The sequence below is a fragment of the Xenopus laevis genome, chromosome 7L (genome assembly GCF_017654675.1).
Source record: "Xenopus laevis strain J_2021 chromosome 7L, Xenopus_laevis_v10.1, whole genome shotgun sequence".
NCBI lineage: Eukaryota > Metazoa > Chordata > Amphibia > Anura > Pipidae > Xenopus > Xenopus laevis.
In genome coordinates, this window is record NC_054383.1 from 1,206,391 (window position 1) to 1,228,285 (window position 21,895).

Below are 21,895 nucleotides of genomic sequence, written 5' to 3' on the forward strand. Positions count from 1 at the left end.
GAGATTAGAGGTATAATAGAAACTTAGAGGTAATTGGCAAGATTTACATTTTATTTAACTTTCCAAATAACATGAAATGTCCTTCAATTTAGCACAACTCCATAAGCAGGAGATATTTCTTTCAATCTACGGCCACTCCACTAGCAGTGTTCCATGTTAGTATGGCAGAGATCCACATACTAGTTCATTCTTTTATTCTGCCAGAACTCTACTACTATTCCAAAATGTCGTTTGTGAGGTCACATGTGAAAATCTATTTCTTGGTGTTACAATGGAAAGTTTGCTTATTTTTGGTGCATTACTTCAGAAACATGTCTGTGTAGTGCTGTGGATTTTTCATCAGTCTCCATAAAATGACACTTATTCAGTACTGGTGTTTTCATGCCTAAGAAAGGACAGATTTATGTATAATTTTCTATATTGTTAAAAATATGAAATGATTCCCTGTATATACATTTGGGGCCACATACCTTGTTACAGATAAGGCATTACACACACATTCCCGTATATTTAGAATGATTTTGTGATAGTCTGTGCAAAATAAAAAAATATTTTCAATATAGTTATTTAGCAAAAAATGTAATCTGTAAATGCTGGACTGAGTGGATGTCCAACATAATAACCAGAACCCAACTTCCTGCTTTGCAGCTTTCTGATTGGTTACCAGTCAGTGACTTGAGGGGGGGGGCATATGGGTCATAACCATTTGCTTTTGAATCTGACCTGCATGTTAAGGATCAATTACAAACTCACTGACCAGTTATGTCCTATTTGCCCTCCTTTTACGTCACTAAAGTAGGAAATCGGCTTCAATTACTTAAGCCTTTTTATTATGCACAGCCTATCGATTTAATCAGATTTTATTTTTACACTAAATTGTTCCTTTAAATATTTCTGTTGGGAATCTACTTCCTAGGACTTAGCTGAATGACATCACAATGACTGTGACAATGATTGTGACATCACAATGCTGCCCACCTGCCCTTTAGGCTCTCAGGCTGTACAACTGGCAGAACGTTGTTAGCTACAAGAAGTGATGGATCTCACATACTTGTTGCTCTTATTTTATCTTTTTATTTCATCTTTTCATTTTAAAATGCATCAAAATCAACTCATCTACTGGATTCTTGTCTGCAGCTGCTTAATCCCCCATGTAGTTTATGGAAATGGAATGAACCAGATGGAAGAGCCTCTCTATAATGGAGACAGTTACTGGGATGTTGAGGCCTCTGACGTCCTACAGTTCATCTGCGCTGATGTTTTACTGTGGCTTTTCCTGGTTTGGTTATATTTCCGGAACAGCGGAGAACTGACACTCTCAGCTTTTTTCTTGCTCTTAATTGTGAAAATGGGAGGAGTCCTTCTGTCCTGCTGGGGGTTAATCTCCAATATGTTGGATCAGGGCTACAGAAGCGCCCATTCAAGCCAAGTGATTCCTCCAGAGGCCGAGCAAGAAGCCACCCAGGCATTTAATAGCCTACAAAGCCTTTACATCAGCAATGTTGTGGTGTTTTCCCTGAGTATTGTTGGGCTACATCTGCAGAGCAAGGTGAGTACATTTCTAATTTGGGGAGGGGTTAGAACAGGATAAACAAAGGCCCTAATTAACTCATTCTCATAGTACCCCATGGGCAATAACAGTATAATGTCTGCCTTATCTTTCTCTATAGGAGAATAGAAGACATCTGATAGATATTGGCCATACTGTCATGTTGACTACAGCATCAGTCATATCAGCAGCAGTTTGTGCCATATGCTCTGTACTTTCTTTGGTGAGCATGTTGGTAAAGGCACCAGCCAACAAAAATGAACAACCAGCCAACCAAATAAAGAAAGCTGCCAAAAAGAAAAGAAAAAGGGTCATAACTCAACCAGAACCACAACCCACAGTCTGCACAGATTCTGCACAGGAGATTGTGGAGCCAATAAAGTCTGTGCAAGAGATTGTGGAGCCAGAAGACTTTACTCATGAAGAACTAGTCCCATTAAATTCTGCAATCATAGATGTTAAGCAAGAAATGTTGCTTGTAGATGATTGCAGTGAAGGGATTGGTGAAGTTGGCCATGAAGATATTCCCAGGGCAAAACCTTGTATGAGGAATAGTTGTATCTATAATGAGGATTTAGAGATCACTGTTCTGACTACAGAACCCACTGAGAGCCAAGAAACAGAAGTGGTCTCTTTTCCTGAGGAGAAGCAGAAGAAGAAGAAGAGGAATAAGATCACCTGCTTCTTCAAATTCATTCAAAATCTCAGGGACACCAGAAAGAAGAAGAGCGGGAAATCCAAGAAAAGACAAATTCTCACAAACCTCACATCATGTTTCCAGTGCCGTTCTGTGGAACCTGATGATCCCTAGACCGGAGGCACCAGACATTACAGCCGATTGACTTTAACCAAAGTTATTCAAGTCTTCCACTGCCTGTACCATGGGAAATATTATTCAATTCCATTGCTGGATAAAAGAATATAAGCAGAACTTATTGTCTTATAGTTCTACAAGACTGATCTACTGGTGACCAACCAACGGCCAATGGATACCTGACAATCTCCCATTTTGGGAAACCCTCAATATTCCCTCCCCCCAACAATCTCTTCCAAAATATTTATTTTTATATATATTTTTTTACTATATATTATTTATAAATAAAATATCTATGTCTATGAATGAGATGGAATCAGAAACCTTTCTTTGTATGTTGAGAGAAATGATGGGAATGAATAACAGTGTCGCCTTCTAGTGAATGGGTTTCTGCTAAGCAGAACAATCATGTAAGGCAGTTACAGTCAAGATTTTTTGGGGCTCACGTGTGGCCCCTAAATATTTTTAAAAGAGATGTCATGTTATCTGACCTGAGAGTTTGATAAACAGATTAAAGGGACTAATAGTTATTCATTAAATTCTATGTCTCCATGCAAAGAGTTCTCAGCTCAGACGGGCACAGAAGGCAGTTGAGATTTATTACAAATAGTTAAAAATATATATCATAGGGTACTTATGTGCAGAGGGTACAACTGCTGTCTTGTTCCATGCACTCGGGTATCTCCTGCTGTCATTGGGATGGGTACATGATGGGTTTAGCAGATTCAGTGCTAGGTACAAAGTAGTGGCATAAGTATCATACAGCAGACCCTCTTATTGGGGAGGCCCTAATCCCGGGGTCTGCTGTATTGTAGTGTTCCCTACCCTGCCTCTTCTGAAGCTTAAATATGTTCATGTGCTTATTTGCAGGGCGGCAAACAGTTCCCGGATGGGGTGTTGGTTTTGGGGGGTGTGCTGGAAAGATTTTTGCCAAGGGGGGGTTTGCACAGCCGGAACAAGGTTAATCTCTGGAGCAAAGTGCAGGCTGCAGAAACAAAACAATGCAGTTGGGTTTAATAAATGTTTAATTATTTCTTAATAGATGAAGGTGCGGAAATCCAAATTATAGGTCCCAAACATTCTGCATAACAGGTCCCATACCTGTATATTGGGTATGTTTCTTATTGGTTGTTTTTTAAGGTTACCAGTCTACTCTGTTTCATTACAAAATACATAATTTCCATATGGTGGATAACATGAAAAACAGGCTGAGGAGTGAGAGTTTGGTTCCATTTAGGGTAATAATATACTGTGCTGTCTCTATATACAGAGATGGAGGAAGCAGCTGTGGGTGCCCAAATCCCATCGACTCCTTCCCAGAAGAAACAAGAAGCACCCAGGTAAGAACATCCCAGCCAACAGGGTGCTGCTCCTCCTCCTACTTCTGGGAGTCCCTGGCAATGGGCTATGAAATACCTAAAGCTCACTGGTCCCAGCTGGATCATCCCAGAACAATCGGACTATTTCAGACTGACCCTTCATTTGTTTGCCTACTAATAGCACCAGGATAGCAGCCATTGGATGAGTCTTCTGAACAACATCAAAGGACAAAGAAACATCCCCATCTCTATTCAGTCTTCGCCCAAACTGGGCCTACAGAACCCTAATGTAGCAATGTATCCAGCAATGCCATACAGTTCCCTTGATGAACTAAGGTCCCTTCCAGTTGCTTGTCAAATACTTCTCAACTGTCAGTCTGTCCCACCCAAGCCTTGGCTGGATCCATTGCCTCTCTTCTGTCTGGGCAGTTTGCTGATTAGATAAATAGTGATTATCTATGGCAGTGATCCCCAACCAGTAGCTCGTGAGTAACATGTTGCTCCCCAACCCCTTGGATGTTGCTCCCAGTGGCCTCAAAGCAGGAGATTATTTTTGAATTCCAGGCTTTGAGGCAAGTTTTGGAAAAAATGACACTTATTCAGTATTGGGGCCTTGACTGTTAAGAGCGTTTTAAAATCAATTGTGTTTTCATGCCTAAGAAAGGACAGATTTATGTATAATTTTCTATATTGTTAAAAATATGAAATGATTCCCTGTATATACATTTGGAGCCACATACCTTGTTACAGAGGAGCCATTACACACACATTCCCGTATATTTAGAATGATTTTACGCAACAGCTATTTAGGAATATCCCCTGCCATTACCACAGTCCAATCAGTGGGATATTGATTTCCATCTTCTGTAGCTTCACCAGCTGTATCTTCATTTTAATCTACATCAGCAGGAGATATTCATTTCCATCTATTTCCACCAGTAATATTTCCTATTAGTGTAACACAGATTGACCAGTACTGTATTTATCTGCCACAACTTCCCTTTATCAACAGGATTTTTCAGTCAACCACAAGATCTCCAGTTTTGTCCACCACAATTCCACCAGCCGCACCATCAAGTTACTGCCACAGCAGTGCCGCCATACAGTTGTCCTCAGATTCCACCTAATTACTGGTTCCAACAGACTAAGGGGCTGATTCACTAAGCTCGAGTGAAGGGTTCGAATGAAAAATACTTCGAATTTCGAAGTATTTTTTGGGTACTTCGACCATCGAATTGGTTAAATTCGTTCGAATTCGAACGAAATCGAACGAATCGAACGAAAAATCGTTCGACTATTCGACCATTCGATAGTCAAAGTACTTCCCCTTTAAAAAAAACTTCGACCCCCTACTTCGGCAGCTAAAAGCTACCGAAGTCAATGTTAGCCTATGGGGAAGGTCCCCATAGGCTTGCCTGTGATTTTTTGATCGAAGGAAAATCCTTCGATCGATCGATCGCAGGATTAGCGCTAAATCCTTCGACTTCGATATTCGAAGTCGAAGGATTTCAATCCGAGGGTCGAATTTCGAAGTATTTTTAACTTCGAAATTCGACCCTTAGTGAATCGGCCCCTAAGTGTAAAGACAGCAAAAGTCTATTAAAGAAAATGGCTTTTATTTCAGCCAGCAGCAAACAGGTAAAAATAAAGGTAGTTTTTCTCCACAAAACAGTTTGAACAACAAAATTAGCTTTCAGCAGTAATATGAGTTCAACAACAACTTAAAGGAGAACTAAACCCCATCAATAAGAAAAGCCCCTTCCTACTACCCTAGATAGTCATTATCCGTAAAAGTATCCCAAATATATTGCTCACGTATCGATGCAGAGTAAGGGCAATGGAGCTTATGGGCGCCATCTTTCAGAAGCAGAGTCACATAGGTTCCTCTATGTCAGATCCCAGACCTCTTTCTGTGTCTCTCTTAGTCAGAGCTGCTGAGAGACTGACCAGCCTGGGTTTTCAAGGGCTACTGATTAGCCAAATGAGGCTAATCACTGCCAGTTGGTCAGTCTCTAGCACCTCACTCTGCTACACACCTCCACCACCGTGCCAGATTTTCAAGCTTTTGCTGTTGCACCTGCTTATCCAATTTTCTCATCATCTAAAAATGCCTCCTCAGATGCCTCCAATAACCATGACTTCTTCTGTGGTGTATTTGTGCTTCCATATTGTGGTTGTTTTTGAGTACAAGGGGACAACTATTTTTCAAACCGTCTAAGGTATAGATCAAAAGGTTTATCAAGGGGGTAGGCTTATACCGTAATTACAATTCTATGAACGGAAAAATGTATATATAATGTACTCCGGAGTCAGCAGTAGCATCTCCTCAACCAAGACCAATCAGAAAGAATTCTATGCTGTAAATGAGTCTGTTTCTCTGTATTTTTATTTGCAAATTAACAATACAAAAATCCTTTCATAAAAAAAGAATACTTTTGTGGATTAAAATGTCGGATTAATATAAGTGATTCAACACGTTTACTTACCTCGGCTCCATCTTGTGTCTTCTCACTACTACACCCAGGGCTGCATTACTCATAGGACCAATAGGGAACCTGCCCAGGGCCCACCGTGCCATCGCTCTCACTGACCTACTGACCCCAGCTGATCTGCTGGTCTTTGTGATGGGTTGTATGTTCCTTAATTAGCTGTTTCACGTCTTCAACTTTTTGTTCTAGATCAGCTCCTGGTTCTTGTGTAACTCCCTATGCTGAAGGTCTGTGGCATGTGTACCTGTGCTCACGATCTATAGTAGTAAGGGTACACTCCTCCATACTAAACTGCAATATAACTGCCCAGAGTCCACTGAGCATGTGCAGTGCCACTGACACACAAGTGATGCCTAACAAGATCCAAGATGGGGAGCTGCTGGGGCGACTGTGAAGGCCTGGATCATTACTGTAATAGGGCTGGTGTACCTCAATTTATTCAACGCTGTATTTATAGTCTGTGTTTATTTAGGTTTGAGCTATGCTTGCTCGTATCCCAAGGGCTATAGTAGGATGCTATTATCCCCATTGCTACTATAGGCACCATCTTTCCCTACTATACCTGTTATCCCACAGTCACACTCCCTTCCCAGAGACTATTATCCACTGTTACTATAGGCACCATCTCTCCCTACTATACCTGCTATCCCACAGTCACACTCCCTTCCCAGAGACTATTATCCACTGTTACTATAGACACATCTCTCCCTACTATACCTGCTATCCCACAGTCACACTCCCTTCCCAGAGACTATTATCCACTGTTACTATAGACACATCTCTCCCTACTATACCTGCTATCCCACAGTCACACTCCCTTCCCAGAGACTATTATCCACTGTTACTATAGGCACCATCTCTCCCTACTATACCTGCTATCCCACAGTCACACTCCCTTCCCAGAGACTATTATCCACTGTTACTATAGGCACCATCTCTCCCTACTATACCTGCTATCCCACAGTCACACTCCCTTCCCAGAGACTATTATCCACTGTTACTATAGACACATCTCTCCCTACTATACCTGCTATCCCACAGTCACACTCCCTTCCCAGAGACTATTATCCCACTGTTACTATAGGCACATCTCTCCCTACTAAACCTGCTATCCCACAGTCACACTCCCTTCCCAGAGACTATTATCCACTGTTACTATAGACACCATCTCTCCCTACTATACCTGCTATCCCACAGTCACACTCCCTTCCCAGAGACTATTATCCACTGTTACTATAGGCACCATCTCTCCCTACTATACCTGCTATCCCACAGTCACACTCCCTTCCCAGAGACTATTATCGTCTGTTACTATAGACACATCTCTCCCTACTATACCTGCTATCCCACAGTCACACTCCCTTCCCAGAGACTATTATCCACTGTTACTATAGGCACCATCTCTCCCTACTATACCTACTATCCCACAGTCACACTCCCTTCCCAGAGACTATTATCCACTGTTACTATAGACACATCTCTCCCTACTATACCTGCTATCCCACAGTCACACTCCCTTCCCAGAGACTATTATCCCACTGTTACTATAGACACCATCTCTCCCTACTATACCTGCTATCCCACAGTCACACTCCCTTCCCAGAGACTATTATCCACTGTTACTATAGGCACCATCTCTCCCTACTATACCTGCTATCCCACAGTCACACTCCCTTCCCAGAGACTATTATCCCACTGTTACTATAGACACCATCTCTCCCTACTATACCTGCTATCCCACAGTCACACTCCCTTCCCAGAGACTATTATCCCACCGTTACTCTATAGTATTTTTTTTAATGGTCAACTAAAATATGTGGATTTTTTTATTTTCCCCTCAAGAGTATTACAGTATATTACTCAGGTTGGAGGTGTTTGCAACTTGCTGTGGTTCTATGAGTTTCATTTCATGGCAGTAGGTGGGTCAGACTGGCAGAACTGGGCTGGATTGAGGATTCTTTCACTATAAATGTACAGTGCTGATATCATTATAAGATGTAGCCTTCTGACTCCTTTTTCTACTGATTTAAAGGGGTAGTTCATATTAAAATTCAAAGTATAGTATGATATAGACAGCAGCATTCCAGTTGTAATTGCTCTTCATTGTTTAATATAAAATATTTATATTTTGTTCTGTAAATGTTCTGGACGTTCATCTGGTATGTAGTTAATAGTAACCAGGCAGTGGTTTGTAAGTCAAAATGTTGAATGGTAGAGGAGAAAAGGATAATGGTGGAAAAGAAGAATAACAATAATGTTTTCAGAAGCAGGTTAAAAAATATGAAGGCTAATAATTCAAGAACCATACAAATGAAATAACAAAGACCAACTGAAAAGTTGCTTAGAAGAGGTCCACCTGTAATAAACTAAAAGTTAAAAATGAAATAAATAAGCACAGAATGTGATAGAGAAATAGGGAGAAGAATAGAACGTGAGTTCATGTGATTTTGACAGAATCTTGTTTTGGAGAAGCCAAAAGAAAAATAAATTACACACTTTTTTAGATAAAATTCAGTTTACATTTTTTATGCACCATTCTGAAATATAAAGGAGAGCGCCATAACAAGAGACACATAGAGACCCAATGATAATAACTTGTATTCACTCAATAATGAGTACAATGTGGCTTGTGAGATGGAGTTTCCGGCTGAGGGAGAGGGAGCACATTACAGAGTAACTGGTTCCACTTGTCCTTAGGGCAGTGAGAGATCGGCCATAGATAATGGTCTTATTGGGCAGAGAAGTGTCGCTCACCCTCAAGGGAGACTTCAGGGGTCTCCTTTCAAACCCTCAGGCTGTAGATCCATCCCAACAGCGTCATATGGAGCAGGGTCACTGAAGAGGGAGAAAGAGGGCAAATTGATTATATAATTGGGCATTGGTTGGGTCAGATCTAGAGTTGGCAGCACAGTGTGGGTTATAGTGTCGGCAATGTGGGAGCAGACTACAGAGAAGGCAATAAAGGGGCAGGAGGTTGGTGAAGTAGGGTTGTAATGTGATTCTGTCGGTATAAGTGTGCATGCAATTAATTCTCCAGATTATGCCTTGTTCTTCAGATGATAAATCTACCAAATCCCTTGGGATTAGAAGGAAGGAGAGATCTCATTATAACGAATATAGAAAGGGGGGCCCTAAAGATATTTGGTTGGGAAAGCAGACATTAAGGGAGGTCTCTCGTCTATATTCCGGAGGTCGGGAAGCAAATACGACATTGTAAAGTAAATTACCTGAGAGACTGTAGCAGTGTCTGGATGCGGAACCTGCAAGATAAACATATAGAATATTTCATGGTGTTTGTTTAGGCACATTCCTCAATAATATACAGTTCATCCTGATATAAATGGGGCTCTCTGTATAAATGGAATAATAATAGGAAAGAGGAAATAATAGGAAATAATATTAAATAATAGGAAATAATATTAAATAATAGGAAATAATAGGAAACCTTGTCAGAGTGGGAGAAGATTTGAGCGGGTGAATGATGTGTCTCATGTACTTACTCTGGAGAATAAATTCCGCTACTAAAACCCCTCCGCTCTGTTCATTTTGCTGTTTACGCTTTCCACATAACTAAACAAAGGAGAAACATTAAAATGACTCCCATATTATGTTGTCTGTGTGGCCAGAAATACTTAAAAGGAAGAAAGAAAGGATGGAAGGAAAGAAAGAAGTGAACATAGGAAAGAAAAAGCAGGAAATTAAAGAAAGAAAGGAATTAACAGAAACAATAAAGGAAGGAAAACAGTGAAGGGAGGCAATAAAGGAAGAAAGAAAGTGGAAAATAAGGAAGTTAAGAAAGAAAAAAGGAGGGAACAAAATAAATGATGGAAAGAAAGAAGGAAAGAAAGAAAGAAAGAAAGAAAGAAAGAAAGAAAGAAAGAAAGAAAAGATGAAAGAAAGAAAGAAATAATAGAAGAAAGAAAGAAAGAAAACGAAAGAAATGATAGAAGAAAGAAAGAAAGAAAGAAAGAAAGAAAAGATGAAAGAAAGAAATAATAGAAGAAGAAAGAAAGAAAGAAAGAAAGAAAGAAAGAAATGATAGAAGAAAGAAAGAAATGATAGAAGAAAGAAAGAAATAATAGAAGAAAGAAAGAAAGAATAAGAAAGAAAGAAAGAAAATGAAAGAAATAATAGAAGAAAGAAAGAAATAATAGAAGAAGAAAGAAAGAAAGAAAGAAAGAAAGAAAGAAAGAAAGAAAGAAAGAAAGAAAGAAAGAAAGAAATGATAGAAGATAGAAAGAAATAATAGAAGAAAAAGAAAGAAAGAAAGGAAGAAAGGAAAGTAAAGGAGAAAAGAATTTAAAAAAAAAAGAAAAGATTAAGAGACAAAAGAAATGATGGAAGACAGGAAGGAACAAGAGAAATGATGGAAGAAAGGAAAGGAAGAAAAGAGAATTAAATGACTGGAAGAGGCCGTACCACAGGGCAGGAGAATTTCTCACTGTCGCACATGTAGGTCTCACAGTGCAGCCAGACCTTGGATAATTTGGGAACATTCTGGAAGCGGAAGGCGTTGAACTGGAACGTGGCCCTGCTGTCCTTCCCATTCTCATGTACCAACACTGTGTTGTCTGAGGGGCACCTGCCGGGGCAGCACATTATTTAGGTGGGCACATGACTTCCCATGTTATTATATGGTCCTATGAATAATCATTTGTTCTGTATAGACCAGACAGTAATGTGCACACTTACCCTTTGCTGATCAGCTGCCACTGAATGTGATAGGCATAATCTGGAGAAGGGGTCGCCCAACAGTAATTCAGAACCACTTTAAATCTAAAGGAAAGACACAAACCCAACGTTGCCACTTGTTCACTACCATTCTGCTGCTATTTAGTGTCTCTGGCAGAGTTTATACCTGGACCCTCCTTTAGTACATTACAACTTGGATATAAATCCCTCGTTAGAACATTACCCATGCCACCGTAATTGCCACCGTAATTGCCACCGTAATTGCCACACAGGAGTCATGTGACCATGATGTGATACCGTGTAACACACAGCAATTCACTCCCACATATCACAAAATATACCACAAACAGATATATATATATATGTGCCAATGGCAGAGCACAGTGGTTTAGAATTTAAGGGGCGGTCTGTCTTTTGTAAAATTGAAAGAAAAAGTGATTTTCCCTTGTCGCCAAACTACTTATTTTTGATATTTCGGACTTGGGGAAACGTTTACCTAGTACTTGATCCCAACTAAAATATAATTAATCCTTATTGGAAGCAAAACCAGCCTATTGGCTTTATTTCATGTTTATATGATTTTCTTAGGGTATGAAGATCCAAATTAAGGAACGATCCTGTAGCTGGAAAACCCCAGGTCCTGAGCATTCTGGAAAACAGGTTCCATACCATATATTAAAGGGATGGTTCACCTTTTAGTTAAAGGAGAAGGAAAGGCACAGTGGCGTAACTAGATGTTACTGGGCCCCACAGCAAATTCATTTTATGGCCCCCAACATAACCACATGTTGCCCTTTTTTACCAATATATATTGAAATTGCTCATTAATTAGGGCCTCATGGGGCCCCTCTACCTCCTGGGCCCCCCTGCAGCCGCAGGGTCTGCTTCCTCTGTAGTTACGCCCCTGGAAAGGCATTGTATTCTTGAGGGTGCCAAATGTTAGGCAGATGTTAGGTATTGACTTACCTGTAACCCCGGGCCGGTGCTCCTATCGGTAGAAAACTGCACCGGAGTTAAACCATTGAGCACCACGGAGTGTTCTACTTCCGTCTTCCTCCTTCGCTCATGCGAGTGAAAAGCTGAACTTTAACTTAAAAGTCGCCTATTTCGTTCTACTGCGCATGCGATTTCCCCAGAAATCCAAAGACAGAAGAAGACAGAAGTGGATCGCTCCGTAATGCTCACTGGTATAACTCTGGGCCGGTGCAGTTTTCTGCTAATAGGAGCACTGACCTGGGGTTACAGGTAAGTCAATACAATGACTTGGGGTGCCTAACATTTGGCACCCCCAAGTATACAAAGCCTTTCCTTCTCCTTTAACTGTCAGTATGATGTAGAGAGTGATATTCTGAGACAATTTGCAATTGGTTTTCATTTTTGATTATTTGTGGTTTTTTGAGTTATTAAGCTTTTTATTCAGCCGCTTTCCAGTTTGCAGTTTCAGCCATCTGGTTGCTAGGGTCCAAATTCCCCTAGCAACCATGCACTGATTTGAATAAGAGACTGGAATATGAATAGGAGAGGCCTGAATAGAAAGACGAGTAATAAAAAGTAGTAATAACAATACATTTGTAGCCTTACAGAGCATTTGTTTTTTAGATGGGGTCAGTGACTCCCATTTGAAAACTTGAAAAAGACAGAAGGCAAATTTAGTTAAGGTCGATATCGAGGGTTAATTAACCCTTGATATTCGACTGTCGAAGTTAAATCCTTCAACATCGAATATCGAAGTCGAAGGATTTAGCGCTATTCGTTCGATCGAACGATCGAACGAAAAATCGTTTGATCGAACGATTCAATCCTTCGAATCGTTCGATTCAAAGGATTTTAATCCATCGATCGAACGATTTTTGTTCGACCAAAAAAAGCTAGCTAAGCCTATGGGGACCTTCCCCATAGGCTAACATTGAGTTCGGTAGGTTGTAGGTGGCGAACTAGGGGGTCGAACTTTTTTCTTAAAGAGACAGTACTTTGACTGGTCGAATAGTCTAACGATTTTTAGTTTGAATCGTTTCATTCGAAGTCATAGTCAAAGGTCAAAGTAGCCCATTCGATGGTCGAAGTAGCCTAAAAAAAACATTTGAAATTCGACATTTTTTTCCTCTATTCCTTCACTCGAGCTAAGTAAATGGGCCCCCAAAAATTAACTTAAAGGTGAATCACCCCTTTTAACTAACGGGTTATGCTCTCATATTATTATATATACGGTACCTGCTGCTGAGCCCTTTGGCTTCCACTCCAGCAAACACATCCGTGCCGATGTCCGACGTTTCCACTACAAACGGAGCTTCCTTCTGGGAAGAAAACTTGGCGTTCTTTTGTTCCAGGAAAGAGTTAAACACAGACATATTAATGGCAATAAATGGAAATATTCCTAATGATTCCCATGGGAAGTGTATGTCTTCACCCCTCCCCCCAGCTGTCTGCTCATGTTCTATAGGATCCCATAGAGGCCAATAGAGTCCAAATCATGCTGGGGCTCTGATACACATACTACAGTAATCTTAGTTCAAATATATAGTAACCGAGTATTGTATTGAGTACCCCATTACCTTTCTCTGAATCAGGGACAACCCTGTTGTTTTTTTCAAAACACATCAGTTAATAGTGCTGCTCCAGCAGAATTCTGCACTGAAATCCATTTCTCAAAAGAGCAAACTGACTTGTGCCTGCACTTTAGGATGGAACTGCTTTCTGGCAGGCTGCTGTTTTTCCTTCTCAATGTAACTGAATGTGTCTCAGTGGGACCTGGATTTTACTATTGAGTGTTGTTCTTAGATCTACCAGGCAGCTGTTATCTTGTGTTAGGGATCTGTTATCTGGTTACCTTCCCATTGTTCTGTTGTTAGGCTGCTGGGAGGTGGGGAGATGATATCAATCCAACTTGCAGTACAGCAGTAAAGAGTGATTGAAGTTTATCAGAGCACAAGTCACATGACTTGGGGCAGCTGGGAAACTGACAAAATGTCTAGTCCAATGTCAGATTTCAAAACGGAATATAAAAAAATCTGTTTGCTCTTTAGAGAAATGGATTTCAGCGCAGAATTCTGCTGGAGCAGCACTATTAACTGATTCATTTTGAAAAGAAAGTGTTTTTCCCATGACAGTATCCCTTTAAATTTGGGAACTGAGCTCTTCTGTGCAAGTAGTTTTGGAGCAGTGTATCCCAAGGACACTTCTTCTATTCTAGAGGCCTCATACCCTGTTATAATCTTTTATAATTTAGGGAGGGTGTGGTCTAGCAGGCAATGGGAACTTAAATGGAACGTTCCAAAGAAGGGGTAACTCGCTTGGTCTTCCCATATCTTCTGCAAAGAAATACCATCAAATGACCCCTGCGTTGACATTTCCCTCTACTCATCAATCACAATCTAGTAGGGCGATCTCTTAAAGAGGTGGTTCACCTTTAAGTTAACTTTTAGTATGTTATAGATTGACTAATGATATTTTCAATTGGTCTTCATTATTTTTTTATTTTTAAAGTTTTTAAATTATGTGGCTTCTTCTTCTGACTCTTTCCAGCTTTCAAATCAGGGTCACTGACCCCCTTCTAAAAAACAAATGCTCTGTAAGGCTACAAATGTATTGTTATTGCTACTTTTTATTCCTCATCTTTCTATTCAGGCCTCTCCTATTCATATTCCAGCCTCTTATTCAAATCAGTGCATGGTTGCTAGGGGAATTTGGACCCTAGCAAACAGACGGCTGAAATTACAAACTGGAGAGCTGCTGAATAAAAAGCTAAATAAGTCAAAAATCACAAATAATAAAAAATTAAAACCAATTGCAAATTGTCTCAGAATATCCCCCTCTACATTATACTAACACTTAATTTAAAGGTGAAGAAACCCTTTAACTAAACCCTAAAAACAAACATGGGTAGAAATGCTGTATTTTATACACTGGATATAATGCACCAGCCTAAAATTTCAGACTCTCTATCAAAGTAAAGATCTAGGCCTTCATAATTGTACACTGGGATTTCTATTGTGGATTTTGTTGGGAGTGTCAGTGGCACTGCACATGCTCAGTGGGCTCTGGGCTGGTGAGAAGCTAATTTTTGGGCTTGTTACAAATCCTCAAGCAGAAAATGAGAATGAGTTTCCTCTGTCATAGAAGCTGGTGCTACAGGTCTGATTCTTAACTTGTGATGCAGACTGCACTGATTTAAAAGCTGCTGTGTAATGTGAATCTGAATTTATTACTAAACACTAAATAATGGGAAAGTTAGTAGCAGCCTCAGTTCATGGCCAACCATTGGACTCATGTAACGGTTAAGGTGGGGGTGGCCCTGGGTGTTTGTCTGGAAGGAGAGAAATATCCACAGACACTCACAGAGTAGAAATTGAGAGACAGTTGACTTTCAAAGGATCCCGAGCTGCCATTCTTCACATGAACTGTAGCTACTCTAGAAGAAGGAAAAATATATGTAAGACTAAACAAAAAAACATGAGTAGGGCCCTTGCGAGAGACTAGTTTGGGGCAACAGAAGGGCAGACTAGTAACTTACCTTTGGTCGAAGGCTCCGTGGCTAACCAGGTAATTGGACTGGTAGGAACAAGTGAACGAGTAGTTGACCGGCTGACTCTTCACTATGAGGGTGCTGTCGTTGGACACAATGGAGTTGTAGAAGTGGTAGATTGGGTTTTTGAACTGCAGAAAGAGAATTTCCTTATCACCATTGTTCTCTGGTTCTCCTCCCTCATAGCCCTCCTGTAGTGTTACCATCTCAAATACACATAGAGATACAATAAATGGGAATAACTATTCCTCTGTACTAAGCACAATTCAGCAGGAACAGCCCCTAAGTTTGCTCATAGTCTGTACAGAGAGATCCCATAAAACTATGGCAGCATAGGTATTCCCTGTACTAAGCACAATTCAGCAGGAACAGTCCCCTAAGTTTGCTCATAGTCTGTACAGAGAGATCCCATAAAACTATGGCACATAGGTATTCCCTGTACTAAGCACAATTCAGCAGGAACAGTCCCCTAAGTTTACTCATAGTCTGTACAGAGAGATCCCATAAAACTATGGTACATAGGTATTCCCTGTACTAAGCACAATTCAGCAGGAACAGTCCCTAAGTTTGTTCATAGTCTGTACAGAGAGATCCCATAAAACTATGGCAGCATAGGTATTCCTCTGTACTAAGCACAATTCAGCAGGAACAGTCCCTAAGTTTGCTCATAGTCTGTACAGAGAGATCCTATAAAACTATGGCAGCATTGGTATTCCCTGTACTAAGCACAATTCAGCAGGAACAGCCCCTAAGTTTGCTCATAGTCTGTACAGAGAGATCCCATAAAACTATGGTACATAGGTATTCCCTGTACTAAGCACAATTCAGCAGGAACAGCCCCTAAGTTTGCTCATAGTCTGTACAGAGAGATCCTATAAAACTATGGTACATAGGTATTCCCTGTACTAAGCACAATTCAGCAGGAACAGCCCCTCATACTTACTTCAGATTGGGTCCCACAGTAGGACTTGTTCCTGGGGGATAAGTCAGGGATAGTGAACTGGTAATATCCCGACTCAATGACCCCATTGTAGCAGACCCCTCCCATAGCCAGCTGGTGGATCTCCCATCCGTACGGACATTCTGGGATTTTAGCAACTATAGACCTGGGGTAACAATGCACGATGATGGCATCTGGAGGCGGAACATTAGTAGGAAATGAATTTAGTATATTGAGGTGAATGAATTCATATAGCTCAGTCTAATAATAACAACACTTTCATGTTCTGAATTTTACCACGGACTTTAATTGTAAAAACTAAATGGAATCCACGAATCCTAATGGCAGAAATGAGGAAAAGCGATTACCTACTTTGTTGGGGGTGCACTTGGCTGCAGCTGATGCAATGAGTAGAGTCACCAGACTGACACCCCAAAACACCATCGCTCCACGTTACAGGCAGATAATAACACTAAGCTCTGTCTGTGTCTGGAACAATCCAATGAGAGGCCACAACAATCCCTGGGATTCTCAGTAGGGAAAATGTGGGAAATCCATTCCTTCCACCCTGCTCCCTGTAGGAAATACTGGGGGACAAAGTCACGTTTCATTGGTTGGTGATAAATATAGAGAAGCAACAGCTCCGATCCTGACACGTCATTGGCTGTAAAATGCCTCTAAACTATATTTGTTTGTACATTTGTTTCATGGAATACAGGAGGCGCATATTGTTGGGGCCACATATATTTTTTTGTATAAAAATACAGCTCTCCAGTTTGCAGTTTCAGCCATCTGGTTGCTAAGGTCCAAATTCCCCTAGCAACCATACACTCATTTGAATAAGAGACTGGAATATGAATAGGAGAGGCCTGAATAGAAAGATGAGGTATAAAAAGTAGCAATAACAATAAATGTAGCCTTACAGAGAATTTGGGGTTTTTTTTACACGGGGTCAGTGACCCCCATTTGAAAGGCAAATACTTCAGTTGGACAAACCCTAGTCAGCGGAACTGTTCTGTTGAATCCTATGGGAAAACATTGTCGTAACCAGCAGTAGTGGTGGGACGTGGAACTACAGGTTAAGCTTTAGTTACTTTAGGTTAGTATCATTAGTTAGCTTTAGTTACTTTTGGTTAGTATCATTAGTTAGCTTTAGTTACTTTTCGTTAGTATCATTAGTTAGCTTTAGTTACTTTTCGTTAGTATCATTAGTTAGCTTTAGTTACTTTTCGTTAGTATCATTAGTTAGCTTTAGTTAGTTTTGGTTAGTATCATTAGTTAGCTTTAGTTAGCTGTGTATTAACAGTTGTTTACAATTTTTAGAGAAAGAAACGCTGCAAGAAGCAATACTTTGCCTTTAACATGAATGAAGAAGCTGTAGCAGAAATAAGGAGCTGGTTACCTCTGTATAGTCAGTGGCCGTCAGTCCTGTGGCCCTCGGCTCGCATATCCCCCGGCAATACCTGCTCTCCAGCAAACCCGCGGGGCGTAACTTCTACTTCTCCCCCTTTTATATCCTACTGGGAAAATGGGGCACTTACTCCAGATAATTATTCCAGATAACGGAGGCTTTTCTCTGTGCAAAACTGCAGCCCCCCAGCCAATAGCAGGTCAGTGGCATCGGCCTCACTATAGAGGAGATACTTTTCCTTTCTTTTGGGCTCAATTCCAGGTCCCTCTTAGTGGCCGACTTGCCTCAGTTTCACAGTAACGGCCTTTGTGCCGCAGTTAATGTTGTGTTTAAGCAGAAACGTAAACATTTGACTGTAAAGCAAAGGGTGAGACACATTACGGAGCCTCCTGGGGAAGGACACAAAGACTTTGATGGCAGATAAAATCCAAATTGGGCCCATTCCGACATGGACAATAAAGTCTCAGTCTTCCTCCATTGTGGGATATTTTCATGCTCAGTGTAACTCTTTGTTCTGCCCAAGGATTCCTGAATTCAATTATAGTCCCGAGCCCTTCTCTTTCCTTTTCTACATCCACACACCTGCCCTGACTCCCAAATAGTCCCTCCTAATGTTACACCTGAGTCCCACAGATATAGTATATGTGCTCCATCCCTACCCTCATATAATATATATATATCTCACTCCTGCATATAAACCCAATAATAACATGATGCCTAATGAAAGAAAATCTCATTCTAATCATCTAATCATTCTCACTGGGTTTATAGTTCTGTGTAACTGTCATTGTGTCTGTCCCTTTCTCTTCTCTGCACTGCTGCTTCTGACTCCTGATACAACTTCCCAATATCCATTCATTCCTCATTCTCACTGGGTTTATAGTTCTGTGTAACTGTCATTGTGTCTGTCCCTTTCTCTGCACTGCTGCTTCTGACTCCTGATACAACTTCCCAATATCCATTCATTCCTCATTCTCTGCACTGCTGCTTCTGACTCCTGATACAACTTCCCAATATCCATTCATTCCTCATTCTCACTGGGTTTATAGTTCTGTGTAACTGTCATTGTGTCTGTCCCTTTCTCTTCTCTGCACTGCTGCCTCTGACTCCTGATACAACTTCCCAATATCCATTCATTCCTCATTCTCACTGGGTTTATAGTTCTGTGTAACTGTCATTGTGTCTGTCCCTTTCTCTTCTCTGCACTGCTGCTTCTGACTCCTGATACAACTTCCCAATATCCATTCATTCCTCATTCTCACTGGGTTTATAGTTCTGTGTAACTGTCATTGTGTCTGTCCCTTTCTCTTCTCTGCACTGCTGCTTCTGACTCCTGATACAACTTCCCAATATCCATTCATTCCTCATTCTCACTGGGTTTATAGTTCTGTGTAACTGTCATTGTGTCTGTCCCTTTCTCTGCACTGCTGCTTCTGACTCCTGATACAACTTCCCAATATCCATTCATTCCTCATTCTCACTGGGTTTATAGTTCTGTGTAACTGTCATTGTGTCTGTCCCTTTCTCTGCACTGCTGCTTCTGACTCCTGATACAACTTCCCAATATCCATTCATTCCTCATTCTCACTGGGTTTATAGTTCTGTGTAACTGTCATTGTGTCTGTCCCTTTCTCTTCTCTGCACTGCTGCTTCTGACTCCTGATACAACTTCCCAATATCCATTCATTCCTCATTCTCACTGGGTTTATAATTCTGTGTAACTGTCATTGTGTCTGTCCCTTTCTCTTCTCTGCACTGCTGCCTCTGACTCCTGATACAACTTCCCAATATCCATTCATTCCTCATTCTCACTGGGTTTATAGTTCTGTGTAACTGTCATTGTGTCTGTCCCTTTCTCTGCACTGCTGCCTCTGACTCCTGATACAACTTCCCAATATCCATTCATTCCTCAGTCTCACTGGGTTTATAATTCTGTGTAACTGTCATTGTGTCTGTCCCTTTCTCTGCACTGCTGCCTCTGACTCCTGATACAACTTCCCAATATCCATTCATTCCTCAGTCTCACTGGGTTTATAGTTCTGTGTAACTGTCATTGTGTCTGTCCCTTTCTCTTCTCTGCACTGCTGCTTCTGACTCCTGATACAACTTCCCAATATCCATTCATTCCTCATTCTCACTGGGTTTATAGTTCTGTGTAACTGTCATTGTGTCTGTCCCTTTCTCTGCACTGCTGCCTCTGACTCCTGATACAACTTCCCAATATCCATTCATTCCTCATTCTCACTGGGTTTATAGTTCTGTGTAACTGTCATTGTGTCTGTCCCTTTCTCTTCTCTGCACTGCTGCTTCTGACTCCTGATACAACTTCCCAATATCCATTCATTCCTCATTCTCACTGGGTTTATAGTTCTGTGTAACTGTCATTGTGTCTGTCCCTTTCTCTGCACTGCTGCTTCTGACTCCTGATACAACTTCCCAATATCCATTCATTCCTCATTCTCACTGGGTTTATAGTTCTGTGTAACTGTCATTGTGTCTGTCCCTTTCTCTTCTCTGCACTGCTGCTTCTGACTCCTGATACAACTTCCCAATATCCATTCATTCCTCATTCTCACTGGGTTTATAGTTCTGTGTAACTGTCATTGTGTCTGTCCCTTTCTCTGCACTGCTGCCTCTGACTCCTGATACAACTTCCCAATATCCATTCATTCCTCATTCTCACTGGGTTTATAGTTCTGTGTAACTGTCATTGTGTCTGTCCCTTTCTCTGCACTGCTGCTTCTGACTCCTGATACAACTTCCCAATATCCATTCATTCCTCATTCTCACTGGGTTTATAGTTCTGTGTAACTGTCATTGTGTCTGTCCCTTTCTCTTCTCTGCACTGCTGGTCCTGACTCCTGATACAATTTCCCAATATCCATTCATTCCTCATTCTCACTGGGTTTATAGTTCTGTGTAACTGTCATTGTGTCTGTCCCTTTCTCTTCTATTTCTCTTACTGACTTTGATACAATTTATCATTTACAGTAGGGGGTACATTATGCCTTATAATACATGAGTGATACTCAGAGTTCCCTGTATAACTCAGCCTGCAGCCTTGTGCCTTTATATGGTCACAGAACAACCCCTCAGTGACTTCTAATATCCTTATCATTTACAGTAGGGGGTACATTATCCCTTATAATACATGAGTGATACTCAGAGTTCCCTGTATAACTCAGCCTGCAGCCTTGTGCCTTTATATGGTCACAGAACAACCCCTCAGTGACTTCTAATATCCTTATCATTTACAGTAGGGGGTACATTATCCCTTATAATACATGAGTGATACTCAGAGTTCCCTGTATAACTCAGCCTGTAGCCTTGTGCCTTTATATGGTCACAGAACAACCCCTCAGTGACTTCTAATATCCTTATCATTTACAGTAGGGGGTACATTATCCCATGATAATACATGAGTGATACTCAGAGTTCCCTGTATAACTCAGCCTGCAGCCTTGTGCCTTTATATGGTCACAGAACAAGCCCTCAGTGACTTCTAATATCCTTATCATTTACAGTAGGGGGTACATTATCCCTTATAATACATGAGTGATACTCAGAGTTGCCTTTATAACTCAGCCTGCAGCCTTGTGCCTTTATATGGTCACAGAACAACCCCTCAGTGACTTCTAATATCCTTATCATTTACAGTAGGGGGTACATTATCCCTTATAATACATGAGTGATACTCAGAGTTCCCTGTATAACTCAGCCTGCAGCCTTGTGCCTTTATATGGTCACAGAACAACCCCTCAGTGACTTCTAATATCCTTATCATTTACAGTAGGGGGTACATTATCCCTTATAATACATGAGTGATACTCAGAGTTCCCTGTATTACTCAGCCTGTTTTTTTTGGTGGTAGGGAGAACTCAATGTGTGACACAATTGTGCATAATGTGCACAGATGGGGGTATCAGGGGGTAATGGAATATGTATTTATTTAGGAAAGTCGCACGGTTGAACTGCAAGTTGATACTTTGTAGCAGATGAAATTATTTGTGGATATGAAACAGATTTTTGCTCTTATTGGCTCAGCAACACAAAGAGATTTCAGGTATTTCTCTACCTGACCTTCCCGTTTATTGCTAATTTAATATTCTCTTAGTTACAGCCCCTCAAGGTACAGTATAAAAGCCCCGGGACTGATACT

The 21,895-nt window shown here is 40.9% G+C and overlaps 2 protein-coding genes across 2 annotated transcripts; one reads left to right on the top strand and one right to left on the bottom strand.

Moving 5' to 3' along the window:
- The first annotated feature begins 727 nt into the window (after positions 1-727).
- Positions 728-3,050, top strand: LOC108695692. The gene is made up of 2 exons (XM_018224669.2): positions 728-1,549; positions 1,671-3,050. Exons 1-2 carry the CDS (start codon positions 1,037-1,039, stop codon positions 2,358-2,360), a joined length of 1,203 nt encoding a protein of 400 aa, XP_018080158.2. The 5' UTR covers positions 728-1,036; the 3' UTR covers positions 2,361-3,050.
- Positions 3,051-8,310: 5,260 nt separating this feature from the next.
- On the bottom strand, positions 8,311-18,389 carry tectb.L (tectorin beta L homeolog). The gene is made up of 11 exons (XM_018224956.2): positions 17,728-18,389; positions 16,694-16,912; positions 16,329-16,519; positions 15,374-15,516; positions 15,199-15,271; positions 13,075-13,178; positions 10,864-10,947; positions 10,591-10,753; positions 9,672-9,741; positions 9,399-9,431; positions 8,311-9,006 (listed from the first exon to the last, which is right to left on the bottom strand). Exons 2-11 carry the CDS (start codon positions 16,767-16,769, stop codon positions 8,954-8,956), a joined length of 990 nt encoding a protein of 329 aa, XP_018080445.1. The 5' UTR covers positions 16,770-16,912; positions 17,728-18,389; the 3' UTR covers positions 8,311-8,953.
- Between the last annotated feature and the right edge of the window lie 3,506 nt (positions 18,390-21,895).